General features: G+C 36.2%; 1 protein-coding gene across 5 annotated transcripts in view; it reads left to right on the top strand.

Annotated features, from left to right (window-relative positions):
• Positions 1 to 27,153, top strand: part of STAM2 (signal transducing adaptor molecule 2) — a 63,105-nt gene that overhangs the window by 17,520 nt on the left and 18,432 nt on the right. For 2 of the 5 annotated variants that reach the window (XR_004382670.1, XM_032857795.1), the window contains exons 2-13: positions 1,005 to 1,089; positions 3,407 to 3,482; positions 3,597 to 3,695; positions 4,641 to 4,787; positions 6,508 to 6,577; positions 7,171 to 7,357; positions 14,511 to 14,605; positions 16,795 to 16,877; positions 17,021 to 17,108; positions 18,097 to 18,151; positions 23,468 to 23,621; positions 26,172 to 26,341. Coding sequence is in view for 3 of the 5 variants with exons in the window: in XM_032857795.1 (XP_032713686.1) it covers positions 1,005 to 1,089; positions 3,407 to 3,482; positions 3,597 to 3,695; positions 4,641 to 4,787; positions 6,508 to 6,577; positions 7,171 to 7,357; positions 14,511 to 14,605; positions 16,795 to 16,877; positions 17,021 to 17,108; positions 18,097 to 18,151; positions 23,468 to 23,621; positions 26,172 to 26,341 (1,309 nt within the window). In the remaining 2 variants the exon portion in view is untranslated. Of the gene's footprint in view, positions 1 to 1,004; positions 1,090 to 3,406; positions 3,483 to 3,596; positions 3,696 to 4,640; positions 4,788 to 6,507; positions 6,578 to 7,170; positions 7,358 to 14,510; positions 14,606 to 16,794; positions 16,878 to 17,020; positions 17,109 to 18,096; positions 18,152 to 23,467; positions 23,622 to 23,937; positions 24,010 to 26,171; positions 26,342 to 27,153 lie in introns of those variants that run through there. The other 3 variants (XR_004382671.1, XM_032857796.1, XM_032857797.1) reach the window with 3 other exon arrangements.

The following is a 27,153-nucleotide window of genomic DNA, read 5'->3' as shown; positions in this document are numbered from 1 at the left end:
GAACTTGAAAACATTCTGCTAGATAAAAGAAGCTAGTCACAAAAAGCCATATATTCTATGATTCTCTCTATATGAGAAGTCCAGATTAGGCAAATTTATAGAAATGGAAAGCAAATTCATGGTTGTCTAGGGAAAGGGTTATGGGGGGACATTGGGCTGTAACTGCCAGTGGGTATGGATTTCTTTTTAGGGTGATGAAATGTTCTAGAATTAGATAATGGTGGTAGTTGTACAAGTCTGTGAATATGCTAAAAAAAATGAAATTGTACACTTTAAATGGGTGAATTGTATTGGGATGTGAATTATATCAGTAAAGCTATTACCAAGTTTATGTGATTGTTTTATATTCTCCTATTAGCTCTTTAAATTCAGTATAAGCCAAATCACTGTATTTTGCAATTTGTATATTTTTGTACATTTAGTTCTGTGTAACTCTTTTCACATTACACTGTATGAATTTACTGTATTTTATTAATCCATTTTCCTTTTTTGCCTTCAAAAGCAATGCTTTTGTGAACAGTCTAATCCATATTTCCTTATACGATGATACATTTTTATTTTATTTTATTTATTTATTTATTTATTTATTTATTTTTTAAGTTCAACACAGGGTTAAACTCACAGCCCCGAGATCAGGACCTGAGCTGGTATCAAGAGTCAGACACTTAATTGACTGAGCCACCCAGGCGTTCCAGTGATGATACATTATTAAGGCTTTATTCCAAACTAGAATTTGATAGGATTAGGGATGATTTGTAATTTATTTAGTGTTATTTAACTATTTAGAACACGTTTTATTGGTGTACCTTAGGATATTTAATTCATATAATAATAGTTCTACAATTTAAAGTTGAAAGTAGTAAAAGTACTCTGTCTTCTGAAGTTCTTCAATGGTTCTTTTGTATTTGGCAAAAGAAAAGGGCTTCTTAACTACTGTGCCTTTCTTGGTATTTTACTGTTAAATACGACATGTCTTAATTTTTGTGTATGCTGATATTTTATAGAAAAAGCCACAAATGAGTACAACACTACAGAAGATTGGAGTCTTATCATGGACATATGTGACAAAGTTGGAAGCACTCCTAATGGGTAAGATTCCCAGCAATGCCCAGCACATGCCTAGGAGCTTAATAACCTGTGTCTCTTTTTCTGGTGTAACTTTGAAAGGAAAATAAAATTTTACTATTACTTTTGGGGGACAAAAGTTAAGAGATCCTGGTGGCCAGATTTATGGGACAAGCCTTATCCTGAAAGAACAAGGGGAAAAGAGTTCAGCTGAAAACCTGAGATATCTAAAGCTTTGATGAGGTGTGGACACATGTTAACAATGAATAGACTAGTTATTTAGGGAATTCCCCTGTGACTTAGACATGTATGGGAGCCTTTTAATAATGAAGTATATAAATATAATAATGTAGTACATAATAGACTGGAGAAGCCCTTCAATAATGAGTAGGTAAATATAATAACATCATTATGAAAAAGTGAACATAAGGGTGCTTTTGAGGGAGAATGCAGCAATTAAGCTGAACTGATTATACTTTAGAAGACTGGTAAAAGCATTTAATGTTACAACTTCTCAAGGTACCTTCATACATGTTTATACTACACCTTTGAAGACTATATATTTTGCGGGTTATGTTTTTAAGATAAGAATTTGCTATCTGTGAACACTAAACCTGTCTTGAAGAAACAAGAAGATAATTTATATGACATAGTTTTTTGTGTTGATATTTTGGAAATTATTTGACTCTTAAAAAATTTTTATTTAGATTCAACTAATTAACATATAATGTATTACTAATTAGTTTCAGAGGTAGAGGTCAGTGATTCATCTGTCTTACATAATACCCAGTGCTCATTAATCATGAGCCCTCCTCAGTGTCCATCACCCAGTTACCCCATTCCTTCATCCCCTTCCCCTCCAGCAACCCTTTTGTTTCCTATGATTAAGAGTCTCTTATGGTTTATATCTCTGTCTGATTTTGTTTTGTTTTATTATTTCCTCTCTTCTCCTATGATCCTCTATTTTGTTTCTTAAATTCCACATATGAGTGAGATCATATGGTAATTGTCTTTCTCTGATTGATTTATTTCGCTTAGCTTACTACCCTCTAGTTCCATCCACGTCATTGCAAATGAAAAACTTCATTTTTTGGTGGCTGAGTAGTATTCTGTTATATATATATACACCATATCTTCTTTATCCATTCATCTGTTGATGGACATCTGGGTTCTTTCCATAGTTTGGCCCTTGTGGACATTGCTACTATAAATATTAGAGCGCAGGTGTCTCTTTGGATCACTACATTTCTGTCTTTCGGGTAGATACCCAGTAGTGCAATTGCTGAGTCACAGGATAGCTCTACTTTCAGCTTTTTGAGGAATGTCTATACTGTTTTCCAGAGTGGCTGCATCAGTTTGCATTCCCACCAACCGTGTAAGAGAGTTCCCCTTTTTCTACATCCTTGCCAATATCTGTTGTTTCCTGACTTGTTGATTTTAGCGATTCTGACTGTTGTAAGGTGGTATCTTATTGTGGTTTTGATTTGTCTTTCCCTCATGCCGAGTGATGTTGAACATTTTTTCATGTGTCTGTTGGCCATTTGTATGTCTTCTTTGGAGTAATGTTTGTTCATGTCTTCTGCCCATTTCTGGATTTTTTTGTTTTTTGGGTAGTGAGTTTAATAAGTTCTTTATAGATTTTGGGTATTAGCCCTTTATCTGTTAAGACATTTGGAAATATCTTCTCCCATTCGGTAGGCTGCCTTTTAGTTTTGTTGACTGTTTCCTTGTTCTGCAAAAGCTTTTTATCTTGATGAGGTCCCCAGTTGTTCATTTTTGCCTTTGTTTCCCTTGCCTCCACCAATGTGTCTATCAAGAAGTTGCTGCCTCTGAGGTCAAAGAGGTCGCTGCCTGTGTTTTCTCTCTCTCTCTTTTTTAAAGATTTTATTTATTTATTTGACAGATAGAGATCACAAGTAGGCAGAGAAGCAGGCAGAGAGAGAGGAGGAAGCAGGCTCCCCGCCAAGCAGAGAGCCCGATGTGGGGCTCAATCCCAGGACCCCGGGATCATGACCTGAGCCGAGGGCAGAGGCTTTAACCCACTGAGCCACCCAGGCGCCCTCCCTGTGTTCTCTTTTAAGGGAAATTATTAGGCTCTTGATTTTGGAATATACAGCCTTTGCAACAAGCACCTCCTTTTTTTTTTTTTTTAAAGAGTTCCATAGTTCTATGAACAAAATATGTGGCAACATTTTACAGATGTATTCCTTTAATGAAGTGAAGTTTGCAGGATTTTGTTCTTAAGTTTAAAGTTATTTGGTAATAGAATGCCTTATATTTTTAGTGTTTAAGTTGAAATTCTGAATAAATACTTAATATTCTTCATTTTTTTTCCCCTTAGAGCAAAAGATTGCTTAAAGGCCATAATGAAGAGAGTAAATCATAAGGTTCCTCATGTTGCTCTGCAAGCATTAACTGTAAGTAAAAGTCATGTTATTATTTGACCCAAATTTTAAATGTGTATTTATTTTAGTAAGTTAAGTAAGATAATATCTCAACATTTGTATATTGATTTTTATTTTAATTAATAGCTTCTTGGGGCTTGTGTGGCAAACTGTGGAAAGATATTTCATTTAGAAGTATGTTCCCGTGATTTTGCAACAGAAGTACGTGCTGTGATAAAAAATAAGGTAAATTTTAAAAAGAGAAGAAATTTAAGTCATTAAAAAGTACATATACTGTCTGTGATTTTAATCATTTTAACTATATATAGCATTAATGAAGTTGTATTATGAATGAAATCACTTTTAGCTAAGTTTGAAATGAAATAAATTTCCTGTTCTAAAATTTGGTATTTTCATTCATAGCACCAAAACTGTTTTCCTTTGCAAAGCATATATACCAGTGATAATAGCTAATCTTTATTTAGAGTTAGTAAGCAGTCACTGCTTTTAAAATTTTACATATACCGTCTTGTTTAATGCTCTTAATAATCCTTAGAGGTTAGATTCTCTTACCATTCCTGATTTATAAATGCAGAAGCTGAGGCTTAGAGATAAGTTCAGTAACATATCCCAGGTCATGCAGCTAGTAAATGGCACAGCTAAAGTTCAGATCCAGGTTTCTTGAACTTCAGAGTCCAAACCAACTACTAACCTGTACTGATTCACACTAGAGATGGCAAGGAAAGAGGACCTTTATTTTAGAGCTGGGGAGGTTTTCACAATAGAGTTTCTGGTGCTGATTTCTTTGGGACAGAAACTCTGAAGCTTCTCTTGCTATTAGTGGCAAAAATCCAGAAATTTTAGTTTAATTGATACAAAAAAAACTTAATCTAATATTGAGCATATTTTTAAAAAATAGAAGAAATAACTTCTGAGTGTAAAAGATCATCATTGTAGTGAAAATTAGAAATTGATGTTTAAAAGGGTAATTTTATAAGAAACAACTCTATCTTAAAATGAAAATAGGTATTTATGAAGCACGCATCTAGGCTAGGGATTGCTGAACTTTAGTTGATGTTTATATAATTAAAGAGAATTTTAGTGGTAATAATCTGTTAAATAATTCAAGTACTTACTTTAACCATTATCTTAACCACGGTTGTATTTCTTTCTTTGCATTGCCTTTAAAAGGCTCATCCTAAAGTATGTGAAAAACTGAAGTCTTTGATGGTAGAGTGGTCAGAAGAATTTCAGAAGGATCCTCAGTTTAGTCTAATATCTGCAACTATTAAATCTATGAAAGAAGAAGGAATTACTTTTCCTCCAGCAGGTTCTCAGGTAAGAGATTCATTTAGATCCATGATTGACCTTACACTATTTTGAAGGTATATATTTTATATAAAAGCTAGGCAAGGTCTGTCTTAATCATCCTTTCCCACCTCTACTCTCCAGGTGCCTATCTGAGATAGTGCCTTACATTTAGTAGGTGTTCTAATTGTTGAGTGAATGTGTCTTCTATATATCAGAACTTTGAGAATTGAAGCAGCCATAAATAATCTGTTTAATGCTGCTCTAAGTCTAGAGTCATGCAAAAGGCATAGATGTATGAGGAAGCCCTTATGTTTAAGAAATTTATAATAAATTTGGAGGGTAGCTATATACATGTGAAAAATAAATTGTAAGTGACACATACAGATGAGGGAGGGGTAACAAAGACTAGATGCGAGAAGAGAGAGGTTAATACAGCCTGGGATGGTAAAGAGGTAGAATTTTTAGACTGGAATGCATTTCAGTAGATAGTAGGGAAGAGGTCCTATCAGGGAAGGAATGATGTGAACAAATTCATGGAATTGAGAAAGCTCAAGACCTGTTTGTTGAAGAGTAAATTTGCCTGGAGTGAACAGTTTGCATACAGATGAGTGGAACTATAAGACTTGAAATTTATTTTAGGAGATAGGGAAAAGCTTTAGTAGGACAGGGGTGTAGGTAGGGATAATGAGTCACAGAGTGGGCTGTTTAAGTGTGAGAGAAGAACACTGTCTTGAGTTTGCTGTAGTGCCTCTTGCCTTCCACTTAATATTAGGATATGGGCTAGGGAAAGAAACTAAGAGGAGTAGAACTGTATATTTTATTTTAATTTAGACTGTAGACTGAACAGAATCTTTAGAGTTGACCAGAACTAAGGATTCAAGGGGGCATTTGGGGACAAAAATCTTACATGTTATGAAAGCAAGCATTTTTCTGCTCTGTCTTCTGCATGTCAAAAACCTATGTCTAAAGAACTGGTTGATGGTTCAGAATCCTGGACATCTCTGTCTTCCATGCCTTTATTTATTTATTTAGTTAGTTATTTTTAAAGATTTTATCTATTTGAGAGAGAGAGAGCACACACAGGAGCTGGGGGAGGTGGAAAAGCAGACTTCCCACTGAGCAGGGAGCCCAACACAGGGCTCCATCCCAGGAGTCTGGGATCGTGACCTGAATGGAAGACAGACACTTAACCAACTGAGCCACCCAGGTGCCCCTCTTCCGTGCCTTTAAATTTAAGCGTGACCTTCCTAAGTCCTCTGCTGTGCCCAGAGAAGCACCATGGTTCAAGTACAATGAGTATTCAATAACAGCTTAACATATATTCCTAGAACTGCACCTGTTGTCTCTGTCCACCGTCTCTCTTCAGTAATTATCATGGCTTCTTGCTGCTGCTTCTCATGGAGCTTGATGCCCCTCCCTGAATAAGAGACCTTGGGCAGTTGAGATCAGGGAAGTACAGTCAGGAGAGATTCATATTTAAGTACTTTCTCTATGACATGTTCTGTGTTAGATATTAAGATGGAGGCAAAGTGTAAGCCAGTCCATGCCTTTTGTGAGTTTATAGTGTTTTCTTGAGAACTCCGATGTTTTATTTTAGTATTTGAAAACTGCTACTTAAAATTTTTACAAAGAACTTCACTTTTAAAAGAAACTCATCAGTTTTTTAAAAATTAACATGTGCGAGTAATTATAGAGCTTGTGTTTTCTTTGGAACGGCGGCTGTGTTCATTTTACTCATACATTACAGACTGCCTCAGCTGCCACCCGGAATGGTGCATCATCGAACAAAAGCAGAGAAGATGAAGACATAGCAAGAGGTAAATGCTCAAGCACGTATAATTTAGTGTCGCTTAGAACATCCTTGCTAGAAGAATTTATTTAAATAAAAATTATAATCAAGCTGGGTATACTTTTAGTATTTTACCTCAAATCTAGTAGGCTCTGAAAAGTAAGGAAAACAATCAGTGTGATAAAATATTGATTTAATTCATAATCCTTGTCAGTAATATGTATTTAATGTCCTACCTTTGGAGAGATTTCATTTCACCTTTTCTTTAATGCCAAAGTTATGAGTCAAGCACAGAAATATGTTCATGGCTTGTCCTATATGGAAAGCTACCCATATTATAATGTCACAATCTGTTTGCTATAAAAATAATAGCTGCTGTATATGACAGACTGTGATAATATGGAATGAGCAAAAACTTTATTTTAAAAAATGTCATGATTTTCTGCCCTGTCCTCCCACATTCCAAGAAAGTTAACTATGTAGAATTTAATTGGACAAATAAAATATTAACTTCATTTATTCTTATTAAGTATTACATTATTAAACATTTTTTTTTAAACTTTAAAAAATCAGAATTAATTCTGGCTCTCTTGTTTTTTACATTTCATTTTTTCAAATTAGCTATTGAATTATCATTGCAAGAGCAGAAGCAGCAGCATGCAGAAACAAAATCCTTATATCCCTCTGCAGAAATTCAGTTAAATAATAAAGTTGCAAGGAAAGTGAGAGCTTTATATGATTTTGAAGCCGTTGAGGACAATGAACTCACCTTTAAACATGGTGAAATTATTATTGTTTTGGATGACAGGTAAGTTTTATATCTTTATTTCTGGAATATTTTGAAGTTATTAAGTATAATATTCTTTAGAATCCTGTGGATATTCAGGTGTTTGACTTTGGTGTGTCTAAATCATAATAGAGCCTTTTCATACCTTAATTTTGTTTTCTAAAATAGAAGTTAGACTAGGTAATATGTGTTCTTTATTGTTTTATATCTTAGATAAAAGGTGTATTAAATAATATTGTTGCTTATCATAGTTGTGAAGCATAAATATTCAGTCATCTGAATCCCTTTACATTGGGAGTTGTGTATATCAAAATTACTGGGAAAGAAAACAACTTTAGGAAGAAATACACCCATATTACTTTTTTTTTTTTTTTTTTTTTTTTTTCTTAAGAGTGGGAGAGAGAGGAGGGGCAGAGGGAGGAGAGCATGTGAGAATCTCAAGCAAACTCCATGCCCAGCTCAAACCCTGATGCTGGGCTTGAGTTCACAACCCCGGGGATAATGACATGAGCTGAAACCAAGAGCTGGATGCTTAACCTGACTGAGCCACCCAGGTGCCCCAGCTATATTATCTGATAAAAGCAACCAAAAGCTATGCTCAGTTCTTCCCCAATTCTTAACGCTACTATACTCTCCCTCACAATTTCTCTATTGTTTAAAGAATAGATCTGTTTTATATCTGAAGCTAATATAATACTGTATGTCAACTACACTTCAACTTTTATTTATTTATTTTTTAAAAGATTTTATTTATTTATTTGATAGATAGAGATCGCAAGTAGGCAGAGAGGCAGGCAGAGAGAGAGGAGGAAGCAGGCTCCTTGCTGAGCAGAGAGCCTGATGTGGGGCTCGATCCCAGAACCCTGGGATCATGACCTGAGCCGAAGGCAGAGGCTTTAACCCACTGAGCCACCCAGGCACCCCTACACTTCAACTTTTAAAAAAAGGATAGATCTGTCTTTATTGGGCCTAATTCTGTTTTTTACTTTGCTTTTAAAAGAAGCTGCTGAAATTTAGCAAGGGTGATACCTAACAGCCTGTTGCTGTGAACAGAGATTGCAGATACATTTGATATCTGTTATAAATAACTTAGTAAGGATATATTAATCTAGTGCATTTTTAAATGAGTAGATATACAAAATGGTTTTACTTTCCCACAGTAAATAGTTACTGAGAATATGTTATGTAATAGGCTCTATTTATATAAAAATTGAATTAGGACACAGTTCTGTCTTATAAATTCTAGACTAATGGGAGTTAAAATCTCTATAGATATTTGTATGAAATGCAGATTGCAAATGCCATTAAAGAGGTAATGTTGGGGTCCAGAAGAGACCAGCTTTGTACCAGGTACAAGCATCTGGGAAAGAAGGCTTAACCAGAAGGTTCATTTCAGGTGAACGTTGGTTTTGACAGAATAGGAAAAATTTTGCAAGAAATCAAGAATAGGAAAAAGAAGGTCTCCTAGGCAGTCAAGAAAGTAATCATTTTTCTTCTTTAAATGTTTTTTTTTTTCTTTTTAAATAATCATTTGGAGTGGAACACATGATCCCTGAATGAAAGTAAATAAATATTAAGGTGCAGAAGTAGTGTGGGCTCTGAACACAGTCTAAAAGGTCAGGCTTCTTAGCGTGTGTGTTTTAGTTGGAATATTTACAAAAGAACTTAAATGTATACTTCAGGTACTACTATACAACTAGAAATTAAATTTGTAAAATAAATAGAGACTAAACTACAATACGAGTAGTTTTTGCTCTAAGATTCAAATTTTGAGTGTTTTATTTAGTGAGAAAATATTCTAAAATAAATTGCTGTTTGGGGCACCTGGGTGGTGCAGTTGGTTGAGCGTCTGATTCTTGATTTCAGCTCAGGTTGTGATCTCAGGATCATGAGGTCCAGCCCCAAGTCAGGCTTTGCTCCGTCGGAGTCTGCTTCAGATTCTCTCTTCCTCTCCCTCTGTCCCTCCCACTCATGTGCATGCTCGTTCCCTCTCACGCATGCACTCTGTCTCTTTGAAATAAATAAGTCTTTAAAAAATAAATTGCTGCTTACAAGGTAGAGTACTGAGTAATGACACAGGTACTTTATCACTTATCTTCAGCAGGCCTGTACTACCCTGTGCTGTGATAACTCAGTTCTCTTTTTCTTTTGTGCCTGTTGTGAGTCTTTCATACAGGCCGTATCCCTTCACATCACTGGATGTTCACGTGGCGTTACACTTTTACTGCAGTCTGTAGGCTTGCAGTGAGGGAAGGGTTATGTTGCTGGGCTACATGTGTCTTTTCACACATGTTGAAGCTCAAAGTCATTGAACAACTTAGACTCTTACAAAACTATTTTCAGTTGAGACTTAGCACTGCAAAAGAGAACCTTTTTCTTTATAACTTCTAAGAGAATTCAGCATGAATATACTAGAATATGTAGGTTGATTGCTGTCATTTTAATGATAGAATACCCCAATCTAAAAGTTGCTATAGACTTGTTTATTAACACCTATAGGTTAAATGTTGTCATTCTGGGTGATGGATTATCACTGGCAAGATTTTTAAGCACAAATCCTAACTTTAAATGGTAGTCTTCGGTTAAAAGGAGGTTCGTCTCGATGATCCTATTCGTTGTTTTCGTATTGCTGTGAAAATGAAAGCACAAATTAAAATTTTCATAGATAGAACTTAAAGTCCCTGGAAGATACATCATTCTTGGACTTCAGCTTAAGAAACAGAGCTAATAGAAGAGGGACACATCTCTTCTTTATAGAAGATACCAAAAAGGGCTGCCTGGGTGGCTCAGTGGGTTGGGGCCTCTGCCTTCGGCTCGGGTCATGGTCCTGGAGTTCTGGGATTGAGCCCCGCATCGGGCGCTCTGCTTGGCGGGGAGCCTGCTTCCTCCTCTCTGTCTGTCTGCCTCTCTGCCTAGCTGTGATCTCTGTCTGTCAAATAAATAAAATCTTTTTAAAAAAAAAAAAAAAGAAGAAGAAGAAGATACCAAAAGAAAATCTTTTCACTTTCTACATTTTTAGCTTTATCTCACCACTTCTTGTTTGTTCTTTATGTGCTCTTCCAAATAATCAAGTAGGATTGGTTGCCTAAATTAAATAATAGGTATTTTAAGGAAATGACCCCCCCACAAGATTACCAAGATTTCCACATTTACTATTTGTATGTTTGTGGTTTTTTCACATGATCATCATATCTGTAAAAAAAGGCATCAATTATCTTTAGCCATTGTCATTATAAAAGTCGGCAAAGGGGCACCTAGGTGACTCAGTCGGTTAAGCATACAGTTCATGATTTCGGCTCAGGTCATGATCTCATGGGTCATGGTATTGAGTCCACTCAGGTTCCACACTTAGTGGGGAGTCTACCTGGGATTCTCCCTCTCTCTCTCTTAGATAAATAAATCTTAAAAAACAAAAGTCAGAAAATAAGTTGTTTTATTTGAGAAGTTAATGGCCTAAAGGGGAGACTCAGGTTTTCATTTATTTTGAGACCTGAAATGAGCCAGGATAACTTTGTTTCTTTTTAGTGTGCAAAGTTTTCTGTTTATATTTTAATTTTCTTGTTTATTTATGATGGCAACGGGGCAGATGTCATTTATATTTCCAAAGCCCTAATTTCCTTTTCTTCCTGGCAAATGCCTGTTTAATCCAAAACCCATGTAGATTTCACGTCTCCTGAGAAGCCTTTACTCTCTGTTATTAGTTTCTAGTAGTCAGGAGTTCTTTCTCTGTGCTGCTATAGCTCCCTGAACATAATAGCATTGCTCATACTGTACTGTAATCACATCTCTACATATGTCTCTCCTGCTACATGATTCTGAAGAGGGTCGGCACTTCCTTGGGTGGGAGGAAGGGGGAAGGAGAAAACAAATCCCAGAAGGTAAAGCAAAGTAACATGTTCTTAGTAACAGGAGGGTTGAAAAATACTGCACTAGATTTTCATTCTTGAAGGCATAAACTCTCTCCATTAGCTTTGTAACTTCAGTGCTTAACCTGATGTTACTTGTCCCTCTTTGGTAGGTTTTCATAAGTGTTTGGTGTATAATCAATTAATTGATAGTAAAGTTTCTGTCTTTATCGCTTTTCACTCAGCTGTGATTTTTTTTCTTAATATGAAAAGCTCTAAGTGTAAATGCTGCATATAATTATCAAATAATTTATGTAAAACTATAGTGCTGAATTACTTGATTTAGAAGTTTAAAATTGAACAGTATTTTGTGTCATTAACATTCTAAAGAATGAACAGATTGTCAGTGGAGGGAATATAGAGCTGAATTAGGGCTAGGAAGGAGTCGTCATGCTTTAACATGGCCTTTGGTTGTTTTGCCTACTTTTCTGCTTCATTAGGGAGTTCGTAGTAGTGGTTGGGAGGGAAATGATCCTACATTAGTAGGACCACTAGAGAAGGCTACACATAAAATCGTCGATAGGTTCAAATAAAATCCACATGTCCATTTCACAGGTTTGGCTTTTCTGGTTTTATATAAAATTTCCTCTGAGTTCAACTGTCCTTTTTAAAATGGGATGCTTAATTTAAAAAGCATGTAAGAGAATTCCTCATTTTATATCGACATCAGCAGACATGATAGATATGTATTAGACATCTATATATTAGAATTGTCAGTACATCAATTATTTTCTGATTTTAAGAATTTGGGTGATATATAGCTCACATCTTTGTGGTACTTTTTAAATGAAATGGTATTTCAGAGGCCTAGGAGTTAATTCATCCTCAAGTTTCATTTTTAGGAATGTCTGTTCAGTAAGTCAAATTTTTGGAGAGGAATAGACAAAATTATCATTTCTACATTCTGTGATTGTTCATATAGAAAGTTCAAGGGAATCAGTGGACAAATTATTAAAATTGGTAAGAGTTCATCAGGGTTGGTTTTTTGTTTTGTTTTTGTTTTTTTTTTCATCAGGGTTGTTGGATATAAGCTCAACATAACAAAAATGAGTGGGTACTTTAATCGCAGCTATTTAGAAAATGTAATAGAAAAAAAATTGCCATTCTCAATAGTAATAAAAATTATAAATGATCTAGGCTAAATCTAATAAAGAAATGGGAGGACTTTATGGAGAAAGTTAAGAAATTCCTTGAAAGATATGAAGAAATACAACTTCTTTTTTTTTTTTTAAGATTTATTTTTTTGAGAGAGAGAGAGCACGAGTTGGAGAGGTGGAGGGAAAGAGAGAGAAAATCCCAAGCACAGTCTGTGCTGAGTGCAGAGCCCATTTCGAGGCTTGATCCTGGGACCCTGAGATCACAACCTGAGCTGAAACCGAGTCAGAGGCTCAACCGACTGTGCCACCCAGGCACCCCTATGACATATTAAATATAAATGGAGAGAGACACATATTCAGGGTAAAGAAAACTTTAATGTTGTAAAGATTTCATTTTCCCCATATTAAGACATAAATTCAGTGCATTGCTAATTAAAATCCCAATAGGACTTTTTTCAGAGACCTTGAACACGTTTTAATTTTAGCATTAATATGGAAATATGAAAGGGTACTTTCCCTGCCAAGTATCAAGGCATATTAATAAGCTGTAGTAAATAAATATATAGATAGTTCAACAGAATGGAATCCAGATCCATCTGCTCATGAACAGATAGCAGCCTGCTGTTTGAAAGATAGGATATCAAAAATCAGTAGAAAAAATGATGTACTATGCAATAAATTTTGGGGATGAATGGCTGGGATGAATGACTCTTTATAGAGTACAAATAAAACTTTGACTCAGTTTCACATAGTACATATGGTTTCATTCCAAATGGATTAAAGAGTGGAGTGGAGTGCCTGGATTAAGCTTCCAGCTCTTGGATTCTGCTCAGGTCAGGATCTCAGGATTGTGAGATCGAGCTCTGTCCATGCTCAGCTCAGAGTCTGCTTGAGATTCTCTCTCCCTCTCCCTCTGCCCCTCCCTGCACTTAACACACACACTCTAAAATAAATTAATCTTTTTTTTTTTTAAGATTTTATTTATTTGACAGGGAGAGAGAATACAAGCAGGGAGAGGGAGAAGCAGGCTCCCCATGAGCAGGGAGCCCAATGTGGGGCTCAGTTCCAGGACCCTGGGATCATGACCTGAGCTGAAGGCAGCCGCTTTACCAACCAAGCCACCAAGGCGTGCGTGAAATAAGTGAATCTTTAAGGAAAAAAAAAAAATTTAAACATAGGGAAGAGATAAGAAAGAAAACCAAAGCTACTAAGTGTATTGGAAAACAGATTTGGGAGTTCAGGGATAGAGAACGATTTCTTTTAAGAAAGCTATATAAACCATAAAAGATTGCTAAATTTGATTACATGGAACAAAAAAACACCATGCAGTAAAAGAAACTATAAACATATGTTAAAAGACAAGTGACAGTTTGAGAGAAGGTATTTGCATAATTCGGACAAACAGTTGCTATCCAGAATATATAAAGAACTCCTACAGATCCATGAAAAGAAATAGCCCCATGGAAAAGAAAGGTAGACAGAAAAAATGAACGAACAGTTTATAGAAGAGGCAGTCTGAATGGCCAGCAAAACGTGTGGATGCCCTGGAAGTGCAAATGAGCATAGCCTTGAGAGATGATTTCTCTCCTGTCTGATACCAAGTGTGGCTTGGACAGTTAACAAGCGTGAGGGAAAATGACATTCTCACATGCTGCTGAGGGAAGGAGGATGGTGTATGGCCGTAACCACTTGGGAGACTATTTGGCACTATTTGGTAAAATGGAAAATATTTTTATCCTGAGGCCCAGCAAGTCCACATCTGTGGGTAGGCCTAAAGAATTGTTGCTTGTGTGCCCCAGAATCTAGAATGATCATTACACCAGTCTTTATAAGGTGAAAGAATTTAAGTGCCCATCTGTATGGGGATGGATAAATCAAATATGCTGTATTCGGATGAGGGATCTTTAAAAGGGATAAACAAGATATGAAAGTATTAGCATATAAAATGTAAAAATCTATAATGATTAATGTATCTATAGACTTTTCTGTAGGTATATGTAAACAAATAAAAAATACACTTGCAGGAAGACTACATACCAGCTTTATGGTAACGGTTTGGTAGGCTGGATGTGGGGTTGGGACTTGAGGTTGTTGATAAAGGGGACTTGATTGTGACCTGTAATGTACTTAAAATGTAGAGGAACAAGTGACATTTTTGTACTATATTTTCAGTGATGCCAATTGGTGGAAAGGAGAAAATCACAGAGGAATAGGACTCTTCCCATCTAATTTTGTAACAACTAATTTAAACATAGAGTCTGAGGCAGGTAAGTTAAATTTTAGGGAAGGTTAAATCTATTAAAGTTTTTTACACTTGAGTTTAATCGTTCAGTTTATTTTTGTTGTTTTTTAAGTTATTTCTATGCCCACCTTGGGGCTCGAACTCACAACCCTGAGATCAAGGGTCATATGCTCTACCAACTGAGCCAACCAGATGCCCTGGTTCAATTTTGAATATAAAGTAGATGGACATTTAACTTTGTTTTAAATTATTTGTAGACAATACAGTTTAATTTCTTAAAAATTAAAGGGTTAACTTACTCCAAGTCAATTCCATTATTTTTTAAACTCTGAGAATTAATGTACATAGTTATATGTAAGGCATAAAATAATCTGTGATGACCATGCAGATATTTAATTCAACCTGATTATGGTTTAAGAGGTAGTTTGTGTGTTCAGTATAAAGAATACTGATTTTATTCATCACTGAACCACAGTATCAAGGGGAGTAGGTGGCAGGGTGGGGGCTGGTTGACAAGTGCCAAGTATGATTACAAGGGTTAGGAGTACTCCTAAATTTTAAATTTTTCTTCACCTTGATTTGATTCTAGGGAACTTGAAGTAATAAAGCAGGGTAATTAAGACAGTGGGTTCCTGCTTCAGATCTTCTGTCAACCATGCAGAGAAAGCTTCCATTTGTTATGCAGGCAGGAAGATGGGGGTTGCTGAGTGTAAAGAACAGCTAATAGTATTACTAACGGAGCTCATGATCAGAAATAATGCAGTTCAGTGGTGTTTGAGTACTCATTTATCAGGTATTATGCAAAGTCAGTGGCTTGCACTATTTCATTTAATCCTCATAACTCTGTGAGATAGGTACGTTTTTTACCCATTTACAGATAAGGAAACTGAAGCTGGGGGTTTATATGACTAGTACGTGATAGAGCCATGATTCTGAAGTCAGCCAGTCTGCTCTTAGATGTACTTACACTGACTCACTGCAGGACATGTCCGTGCTAGATTGTATTATCAGTGTTAAAGAAAGAACTTGAATTGTGAAGGCTGTGTGCATTACGTGTAACATCATCTTTTTATGAGTGGAGCAGTGGCATTCCGTTAAAGTAAACTTGAGAGACTTGAAGACTCATGTAAAGACTAAGTACTTTCCCAGTATTTATACTTTTTATTCCTCTAGTCTGAATCTCTAAGTAGTTGTGAAAATTGAAGACGCTGTTTTTAATAACTTCAGAAGACCATCCTTGGGGGATTCTATATAGAAATTTCCCCTTGGCATAGGCTAGAGCACCTGAGCTGTAGTTTTAAAAATAAAAACTAATCTAGGTTTTCAGTATATCCTTATGTTATGTTGAGGTCTGCTCCTTAGGCTGTCTTTGAAAGTTAGCCAAATATTTGAAGTAAGTGGCTAATTGTTGGGACTTAAAAATCCTTTGGTTATAGAGATTTTTTTTCCCCTGAGGGGTGTGCATTTTATTGGGAACCTTAAGTACTCTTCAGCCCAGAACACAATGTCTTCATTCAAAGCTCTCACATGTCCTACATGAGATTTTTGGGTTAGAAGCAAGGTAGACTTTTATTGTAATTTTATTTTTATCAAAATTTACTTTATTAAAATATAGTTCATTACAGCAACACTCCAGTGAACATTTAAGTTGTGTTCTAGATGTATACATTTATAAATTATCTTTCATCAACCTTCTCACTATGAAAGGGGAGGGTTGTTTTCTTTGGCTTTAAAACTTATCAAAGTTAGGTTGAAATTGTGTATTTCTTTGTTCATTTGGGAAATACATTTTTATAGCAAGGAAAGCATAGAAGGAGCTCATATAGTTAACTCTGAATTTAGCTGTTCAGATTATGCTCTGCTGTCTTGTGTATTCATCCTAGTGGTAACCCTCAATTTTTCAGAAAATGCCTATAATGACAGTTCCCGTTAATATTGCTCACTTGTTCCACTAGAAGGTAAGTTCCATCAGGGCAGAGATTCTTGTCTGTTATACTCAACTGATACATTTCCAATGCCTGGCTCATAGTAAGGGCTAATAAATGTTTGTGGTATGAGTGAATGAATGTATGTAATAACGTGTATTAATTATGAGATGTGATGACTAAAGGGTTTCCTTTTTTTTCTTATGGATAATCACAGGCTACTTACATATTAGTGACTAAAATACCAAAGTACATGCTGAGGAACTTAAAGTTTACTTTGTTTCCATAGCAGCTGTGGACAAATTGAATGTAATTGATGATGAGGAGGAGGAAATTAAGAAATCAGAGCCTGAGCCTGTTTATATAGATGAGGTAGAGTTTTTCTTTTGTTTAATAGTTAAACTATCAATACTTTTAAAAAACCTATTATCCTTGAGAATGCTTGGTAAGAGTAATTTTTATGTTCATTGAAATGAAAGCTTTTGAGTTTCTAAATGTGCATTTACTTTTTTTAGGATAAGATGGATAGAGCCCTGCAGGTACTCCAGAGTATAGATCCAACAGATTCAAAACCAGACTCCCAAGACCTCTTGGATTTAGAAGGTACTTAGTGAGCGTTAGGGATTAATTTAATGTCTTTTACTATTTTAGCAATTTATAATGTCTTAAATGTCTTCTGCCTTGTATTTGCTTCTAGAAATTAAGAGATCTCTGTTGAGAAGCAGACTAGTGTAATAAAATAGTAAACATATAACTTGGAAGATGTTGTTAAAAACCTGCCTAACATGTTCAGGAAGGAAGCCTTTATTTTTCTCTAAGCCCGCTAGTGATACTGTCTGAAGAGAGTTGGAATTCAGAAAAGGACAGAATTAAGAATAAGACCATATGAAATTAATTGAGTCAAAGTTTTAGAAATTCTTACTTATAATTCTCTTGATTTTAAAGGGCGAAATTATACATGATCGGTGTTAACTTCGTAATGTAGTCATTTGATGCCTGCTGATGTGTCTTTTTAATCCACAAGAAATTTGAAGTAAAAGAAATGTTTTTTCATGCCTTTTTTTAAAAAATCTTTTGGGAGAAAAATAACTGATAAATGGATAAGTCTTAAATCTTTTTATAGAATAAACTCTGGCTATGAATATAGGATACTGTGCTATCCATTTTATCAGTGTTTACATTTGGAAATAACACAGTGTTTAATTTTAAAATGGCTTAAGCACTTGAGAAATGTTCATTTGTAATCTGTACACAATTATATATTTGATACACTGTGACTCAAGTTCATTTACTTGGCTAATAATTTTCTAGGTTTTGAGGTGGATCCAAAATTCACAGTTGTAAACTTAGTACTTCAGAGAACATGGTCAGATTTCTCTTTTGATTTTGATTTTGCCTTTGGTCAGATATATTAACATTGGTGCTGAGTATTATTAAAATTAAGTCTTTTATAGTCCTTCTTCTGGCATAAACTTCATTTTTGTGTATTATGCATGGTATTGTGTATTGGTGTGTTCCGTTGTTAAAAATTGTCGAAATTGATTTAAACTGGTTTAAGTTTCAAGGTTCAAAATTATTTTTGTGTTTACAGATATCTGCCAACAGATGGGTCCAATGATAGATGAAAAACTTGAGGAGATTGATAGGTGAGATTTTTTTTGTGCAGGGAATAACATGTATGGTTTTCTTCCTTCCTTTCTTTCCTTCTTTTTTTTTTTTGTTTTTGTTTTCTTTGCTCTAAAATATATACTTTATTATTTTCTTCAAAAACCATACTTTTGAAAGATTCCTACAAGATGAAGTTAAGACAAATTACATTTTTTTGTGTATAAGCATTGGTTTAGGAAATGTGTATAGAAACTGGTGACTTTGCATGGCTCTAAACAAGAAACATCATAATTCAGTCAGTAAACAACCTTCTCATTTACAAATCTATGAATATTATTAAAATGCAGAGAATAGTAAAGTTCCATGTCACACTACAACTGAAAAAAAACCCAAAACTCAGGTTTCATTTCTAATATACTTCGGAATTTTTTTAGTAATGCCTGTCTTCCTTCCTTCCTTCCTTTCTTTCTTTCTTTCCTCCTAAGATTTTATTTATTTGTTTGAGAGAGAGCACGCACATGATCTGGAGGGAGAAGAAGGGAGAATCTGAGGCACACTCTATACTGAGCAAAAAACCCTACATGGGGCTCAGTCTTGCAACAGCAAGATCATGACCTGAGTTGAAACCAAGAGTCAGATGCTTAAGCCACCCAGGCAGCCCAACAAGAATAGTTTTCTTGTGGATTACTTGTTTTTTGGCAAAACTTTAAAGAGTTGTGAACTGTTCAATTTGTTGAAATTGTCTCTCAGTTTCCAAAACTCTTACAAACTGGTATTTTTTATTTTGGTAGCATTTTTCCCCCTGTGGCAGTATGGTATTGCCTAGAATGATGGGCTCATGCTCTTATGGTACCAGTCTTCGTTTTCTTACTTGGCCTGGAACTGAGGGATAATGAGTACTGAGGATTAAGCTGAATAGAGCACAGAATGAAGACTGGGTCTTGTTAGGTGATAAAAGTAGTATTTGTAAAACTTTCAAGTGAAATTTCCCTTGTGTTTGTGAAGCTGAATCCAAACACATACCTCTCCTTGTTTTTCTTCTTGTATTTCTGTATTTCTCTTGTCCTTTTAATTTCCTTATCCCACATAGTCTTACTCTTCTTTAGAAAAAGCAGCAGCACTGAAGGATAGACTCAGCATTTTGAACTTTTCATTTCTTTTTGTCTTTTCTGGTTCTTCAGCTTTCTGTTTGAAGCCATAGTGAATGGAAGACAAGGATAAGGCTTTAGTGTTCCATCATCATCCCTTTCTAGATTCTGTTTGTTGAACTACGGTATCAGACGTCACAAGAAGATGGAGCACCTGGGCGGCTCAGTCAGTTAAGCGTTTGTGTTGGGCTCAGATTATGATCCTGGGGTCCTGGGATCAAGTTCTTCGTCGGGCTCCCTGCTCAGTGGGGAGCCTGCTTCTCCCTCTCCTGCTTCTGCTCCCCCTGCTTGTTCTTTCTCTGTCTTGCACTCTGTCAAATAAAAGAAAATCTTAAAAAAAAAAAACAAAAACCCTGCACAAGAAGAACAGGAATTACTTTACTTACCTGCCTTTATCAGAGAAGGGTAGTAACCTCAAGATTTTTTTCTAGTCACTGAAGATTATAACCTTTTCCCATAAGATGTTTTTTATAAATCCTTTATATTTTCTACATAAACAAGAAACAAATCCCTGTCAAAAATTAATGAAATAGGGTGGCTGGGTGGCTTAGTTGTTAAGCATCTGCCTTTGGCTCAGGTCGTGATCTTAGGGTCCTGAGATCAAGCCCCTCATCGGGCTCCCTCCTCACAGGAAGCCTGGTTCTCCCTCTCCCACTTACCCTGCTGGTGTTCCTGCTGTCACTGTCTCTCTCTCTCTCAAAAAAAATAAATAAAATCTTTGGGTGGGGGTAAGAATGTCAAGATGTTTTAAAAAAAAAAATTAATGAGGGGCGCCTGGGTGGCTCAGTGGGTTAAGCCTCTGCCTTCAGATCGGGTCATGGTCTCAGAGTCCTGGGATCGAGCCCCGCATCGGGCTCTCTGCTCAGCAGGGAGCCTGCTTCCCTTCCTCTCTCTCTCTGCCTGCCTCTCTGCCTACTTGTGATCTCTGTCTGTCAAATAAATAAATAAAATCTTTAAAAAAAAAATTAATGAAATGATGGTGCTAGTTTCATTTTTGTTCTTATTTTGGAGAAAGCATTAAATATCTACGTATCTATCTACTGTGGTTTCAGTGCAAGAATATTAATGGTCAGTAAGTATTCAAACTGGAAATGATTAGAAAGAAAAATGTCAGTATTACCTTAGGGCTAGGAGTAGAATCACTATAAACCTTTCTGTATCTTAAAAATAGTCTATATACTTTAACCCAGCAAATTCAGGCCCATACTAAATATATAAGGATATATGCAAAGATTTACCTCTTAGAAGATTCTTCGCAGTATTATTTATAACAACAAAATTGGATTTATAATAGCAAAGTCGGAAGTAACTAAAACGTCTTTCAGTGTAAGATTGATTTCAAAAATAAAATTACACATCTATACATTGTACAGTAAAAAGCATTGTCATTGATAAATGTATGTTGACATGGAAGGGGCGCCTGGGTGGCTCAGTCGTTAAGCATTTGCCTTTGGCTCAGGTCATGATCCCAGGGTCCTGGGGATCTAGCTCCATAGGCTCCCTGCTCAGCAGGAGGCCTACTTCTCCCTCTTCCACTCCCCATGCTTGTATTCTCTCCATCACTGTCTTCTCTCTCTCTGTCAAATAAATAAAATCTTTTAAAAAAGAATAATAAAAATAGGGGCACCTGGCTGGCTCAGTGGGTTAAAGCCTCTGCCTTTGGCTAGGGTCATGATCCCAGGATCCTGGGATCGAGCCCCGAATTGGGCTCTCTGCTCATCAGGGAGCCTGCTTCCTCCTCTCTCTCTCTCTCTCTCTCTCTGCCTGCTTGTGATCTCTATCTGTCAAATAAATAAATAAAATCTTTTTTAAAAAATTAAAAAATAATTAAAAATAATAATAAAAATAAGTATTGACATGGAAAAATATCATACTATGTAATGCAAAAGCAGAGGATATTGGCAGTGTAATCTTATTTTTGTTGATAAAAAGAATATCTTCAAAGAAATAGATCTAGCACAGTTAAAAATCAGAGTGACCATTTCTGATATGAGTTTTTTGAGTCACAGCTCACCTGTTCATTCAATTTCAGTTTCTGAATAGGCCAGTTGGCATTTTCTGTTCCATGGCCACTGACTACAGATGCAGCTTCTATTCTGGAAAATAATTGCTGTTCTTCAGCAAATTTTTATTGACTGTTTACCTTTGTCAGGCATTCAGAAATGAATAAAATACCATTTTTTTCCTTGAATGGATCATCATCAGTTTGTTTTTCCTAGGGGCGCCTGGATGGCTCAGCCTGTTAAAGCGTCTGCCTTTGGCTCAGGTCATGATCCCAGGGTCCTGGGATCAGGCCCTGCATTGGGCTCGCTGCTCAGCGGGAAGCCTGTTTCTCCCTGAGGTGCCCCTGGAATGAGATTTTTTAACATTTATCACACTAAGAAATTATACTGGGCAGACACGTAAAGTGACTCCAAAAACGTTATATAGATGTACTGAAGAGAGATCCATGGTCTGAACTTAACAGTATTGCAGATTACTCTTTTTTTTTTTTAGAGAGTTACAGGACTGGATCTCACCATCCTGAGATCATGACCTGAGCCAAAATCAAGAGTCAGATGTTTAACCAATTGAGCCCTTATTCCAGACATTCTAAGCTTATTTCCTGTTGCCCTCCAAAAATCATTTTATCCCACCTTGATCAAATTGCCCTTTTCATTCTTCCATTGTGTACCCTTCTCATTCCTTTTGCCTGTCTTAATTCACACTGTCCCACTGACCTGACCTACTCTTCCTTTTTGGCTTGGGCCTATCTATCCTTCCTCAGGTACCAGTTTAAGTCCCAGATTCTCCATAAAGACTTTTCAGTCTACCACTACCCAAATTAGTCTGCTTTTCTAAAGTCTTCTGTTCCTTACCTTTTTCATATAATTTTGAATCCAATTATATGCCATCTTACATTGCTTGCTATTTTCCATGTGCTTAGCTTTGTCCCCCCAATAGATTGTAGTCTCTTTGAAGGAGAAAACTACATCTTCTCCATTTTCTTTGTGCTAGTGTTGTGTTTGGGCACAGTTAGTAAAAATTTTTTGTTCTGGGGTTGTGTCCCAAATCTTTGAAGGTGATTCCTGTGTTCTTCTGGTGTTTCATCAGTATTCTGGGTTATGTGGACCAAATGCCTATGGTTAATTCTTAGTCACACCTTTATCAGCATGGACACTAATTTCTGAAGCTTTCTGTGTGGCGTACAAATGATACTCTGAAAATAGTTTGACTTGCTTTATATAGTCACACCGGAAAGAAAGGAAATAGTACCTTTTTATTGGTTTCAGACATAACATTATAAAGGAAACATTATAGAGGAAAGGTGACAAGTCTTGATAGGATTCAGTCCAGGTCATTTATTTGGTAGTCCTGTGTCTGGTCATCTGCCTCTGTTGCTTGTCTTTTGATCCTCTCTGTGCTTATATAAAAAGCTATATTTAACATACAGGCCGTGGGTGCCCCATGAAGTGCCCTCTAACTTGTATGAACTTGTCAGTTGCAGTGGAAGTTCTTTATTACTCCCCAGGGGAACAAACAAAATTGTACCAAGTCAGAAGGATTTGCACTGGGGTTCCTTGGGCAAATTTGAAAAATGCCGTTATCTGGATTGCTTATACAGCAGAGTATCTGATTTCACTCACTTTCTCAAAAGAAACCAGCAAACAAGAGCAGTAGGGACTAGTTTATATATACATTGTTTTTATTTGCATTTTCAAGGATAATTATTAGATTTTTTTCATTTGATTCTCTATATAAGCAAATGAAAATCATGTGATTTTGTTTGTGAGTGTGTTTTTATTTCAGTCATATCATGCTTCAAAGCAGGCTACTGACTTGCCTTGAGTACTTCTTCTACTTAGATTTTAATTAAGGCTTGGGTTCTTCCAAAATTGAGAAATTATTTTGTTTAGTAATTGAGTTTTAACAGAAGCCTATAACATGTGAAACAGAATTGTCCTAGCACCAAAATTACGAATTGAGTGAATTTTTATGAGGTATGGAATGGACTTTTCCTAATATTATGAAGTCCTATCAGCCTAGTTATTACAAGAATTAAGGAATTCCTCCTCCCATTTTCCCATGGTGGATATTCTTTCATTGTATATAAAGAACATTTTAAAATATGAATAGAAAATGTGCTAAATTTAAAAATTAATTTATGTTCCTAAATACATGCTTAAAAGCATTGAAGAATATTAAAGTGCTTTTCTTCTCTATCAGGAAGCATTCAGAATTGTCTGAATTGAATGTAAAAGTCTTGGAAGCCTTGGAACTATATAACAAGTTGGTGAATGAAGCACCGGTATATCCAGTCTATTCAAAGCTCCATCCTCCGGCACATTACCCCCCTTCATCAGCTGGGGTTCCAATGCAGGTGAGCATATTTTTTAGAACATTTTTCAAAATTAGACAAAAGTTTTAAAGAAAATGTTTTAAAGTTTAGTATTAAAATTTCTATGGTCCATGTATAAAATCATAAAATTCATCTTTGATAGTCCAAAAAGTATGGGCTAAACAATTAGTGTTCACCAGGACAAATGAGATACAGGTATTTTATAACTAATTTTAGTTCATTTTTAACATGAACAAAGAGACCATTAAATAGATGATGGGAGTCCTGGTTTTTCATTTGCTTTTGTAAATGTAAAGCAAAAATCCCTTAAGTAAAGAGTTCAAGTCCTCTGATTTAGGACAGTGCCTGACCTACCAGAAGTTCCCTAGCTGAGGCACCAATGCTGTTCCTGTTTCTCAAAAACCAAGAGGTAACATTTCTTTGAAAAATTTCTCTCAAGATTTCTTTGACTTACATGATGAGTAAAAGGCTTATTAGTGAACTTCTTTTGTCCTCTGGTCATGCTGTATATTTTTTCTTTGATGCACAACTTAAATGTTAAAAAGTCACGTGCAGGAAGGACGTGATGCAGGCCTTTCAGTGCAGGGTCCAGAAGCCATTAATAAACAGCCTCTTCTCCTAGGACTATACACCTTTTTGTGCTTCCTGCTGAATGAATACTTATATTTATCACTAGCAAGTATTCTGAAACCTTCTTTAAATTTCAGCCAGTTAGCAATGGAATTCAGAATGGATTTGGACGAACAAAATTCATGTTAATTTATGAGAACTGATATATAAAGGAGCACGTGAAGGAGACACCAAGGAGAAAAGATAGAATGTGGGTGCATAAGCTAGATGACTTGACATGCCATAATTGTTAAGTAAAAATGAAGAGTTTCTATGGTAACTGTCACATCAGACAAGATGCATTTATCAAATATGCTATGTCCCGAACTTTTGAAAGTGGAGAAAAGAATCATTGCATATGAGGGTAGAAAGGATTTCTGGGTGCAAAGATAGCTGGAGTTTATTCAGTATTGCTTCTGTTTTCAATGAGTTTATTTGCTGCTACTGTGAAAGTGGAACAAAATAGAAGTGTCTCCATCATTGTATGATAGAACTATGTTACATTTGCTTCTTTGTGTGTGTGTGAAGGGTTATTTATCATTCCTGTGTCAGGTTTTTGTGTTCAGTTGCATACTGTTTATAATCTGTTTTGGTAAGCGTAACTCAGGTTTCTAAAAAGTTAGCTTTCTGTCTGTTTGATTCTTCACATACCTTCTATCTATACTGTTCATGTATAATAGCACTTAAAATATTCAAAGGTCCTATTCTAAGTAATCTCTATACCCAGCACAGGGCTTGAACTCACAGCCCTGAGATCAAGAGTCGCAAGCACCACCAACTGAGCCACCAGGTGCCCCCAAAGTTCCTATTCTAATTAGAAAAAAATTTCTTACTGAAAATGTTGGAGTAACACACCATGAGTTAAATCTGTGAAGTCTACTCAAGAACCCTGCACTGTGGAAGAGGTCCATTCCCAGGCTCAGTCTGTTGTCAGTGGGTTGGTATGTGTTGGCCAAGGAGGCGATATGATTGCAGCTACATTAAAGTCGATTTGGCACTTCCAGCATGCTAAATTTTCATGTCCATGCTCTTTTTTTCTTTTCTTTTTAGATTTTATTTATTTATTTGCCAGAGAGAGAGAGAGAGAACACAAGCAGGGGGAGTGGCAGAGGGAGAGGGAGAAGCAGGCTTCCCACTGAGCAGGGAGCCCAACTTGGGGCTCCATCTTAGGACCCTGGATCATGACCTGAACTGAGGGCAGAAACTTTAACTGACTGAGCCACCCAGGCGCCCTTCCATGGTCTTTGCTTTGCACATAGCTTTGTTTAAAACTGGAGTGATGATAGTTACTGTATGATACTTAATTATTAAGTATGTGCACTGTTATACTGGTAGGCAGATGGAGATAATACCATAAGCATTAGGTAGGGCACATAAAACATCCAAAGAAATATAGACCATTTTGCTGTTTCCTGAGGATACATCTCATTTACCTAAATATCTTCTTTACTTTTTTCCTATTTGTTGTGAAGGCAGAAAATAAAGGAGACATTGCCAGAGAGGATCTGCACCCTGCCCTGATACCATTTATTCTTACTCTTCCAAGTTTCATTCTTAAGAGTTGAATAAGTCATCCTGGGATAGGGGTGAAGAGGGTTGTCATTGGGTTGGTGACTTGAAGTGATAATGGGCTGTCCTTCAAGGGAGTATGTAGTTTCCTGGGAGCTCTGCAGCAAGACATGTTCTTGAGTAATAGGTAACCTGGATGGATTCCAGCCTGCTGCTTAAAAAGATGTCATCTCCTGCAAAGTAAAAGAACAATCAAGTAAATCATAAATTTCCATAGGTTTGGCACTGTGATTTGGAAGTTCTCCACTTTGTACTAGGGTGGATAGGTTGGTAGAACCAGATTGTGCTCTAAAGAACTATAACATTTTATTTCACTTAAGGCTTTTAAAGTATTAAATATATTGTTAGCTGTTTGGGAAATCAGTGAATCAACCTTTTCTCTTTGTTTAATAGACATACCCAGTTCAGTCACATGGTGGAAACTATATGGGTCAAGGCATTCACCAGGTCACTGTTCCCCAAAGCTATAGCATAGGACCAGATCCGATTGGTCCACTGAGATCTCTGCCTCCAAATGTCAATTCCTCGGTGACAACACAGCCTGCACAGACTCCATATTTAAGGTAAGTTTTTGGGACCTGTGTTAATTTTGTAATTGTATACGTTAAATTTTCACAGAATTTCATAATGAGAATAAACTGACTTTTCTTTTTATAATAATAATAATTGAGATAAAGTTGTAGAACTTCTCATTCCTAATGCCATGAAGTCAGAATGCTCTTGGCTTTACTATCTCTACTAAAATAGTTGCCCAGACATGGCTTATAGTCTGGGTCTCTGGGACAAACTAAAGCTAACTGTCCCTTACAAGGACAAGCCCATGATATACTTAGCACTCTTGCTATAATCAGCCTAGCAGAGCAGTCCCAGGCATATGTATCTGCATGCACTCCTGAATATCAGAAAACTTTACTTTGACTCCCAAGTGCCTTTGAGCTGTGGAATTTGTGGTCTTTTTTTTTTTTTTTTTTTTTTGAGAGCGAGAGAGCATTGGAGGGGAGGGACAGAGGGAGAAACAGAATCTCAGGCACACTCCATGCTGGACTTGTGGGCTTGGAGCCAAACGTGGGTCTCCATCTCATGACCCTTACCCTGATATCATGACCTGAGCCTAAATCAAGAGTCTGATGCTTAACTGACGGAGCTACCCAGGCACTCCTGTGACCCAGTTGTTTATACTAACACTTATGTTCTGAAAATGATGTTTAAATATTGCTTTTTATTAACTGGTTAACAATACAAAATGTTCCTTCAATGTAGTCATGACAGATGATATTTAAGGTCTCTTTCCACTCAAATTCCATGAAAATAAATTTTAGGTAGTATCCAGAAATTAAGTAAACCTGTTCACATTGGTGTTTAGTTCAGTTAAAAT

This window comes from Lontra canadensis, unplaced genomic scaffold (genome assembly GCF_010015895.1).
Source record: "Lontra canadensis isolate GAN:19392208 unplaced genomic scaffold, GSC_riverotter_1.0 scaffold13, whole genome shotgun sequence".
Classification (NCBI taxonomy): domain Eukaryota; kingdom Metazoa; phylum Chordata; class Mammalia; order Carnivora; family Mustelidae; genus Lontra; species Lontra canadensis.
This window is presented reverse-complemented; position numbering and strand designations above follow the sequence as displayed.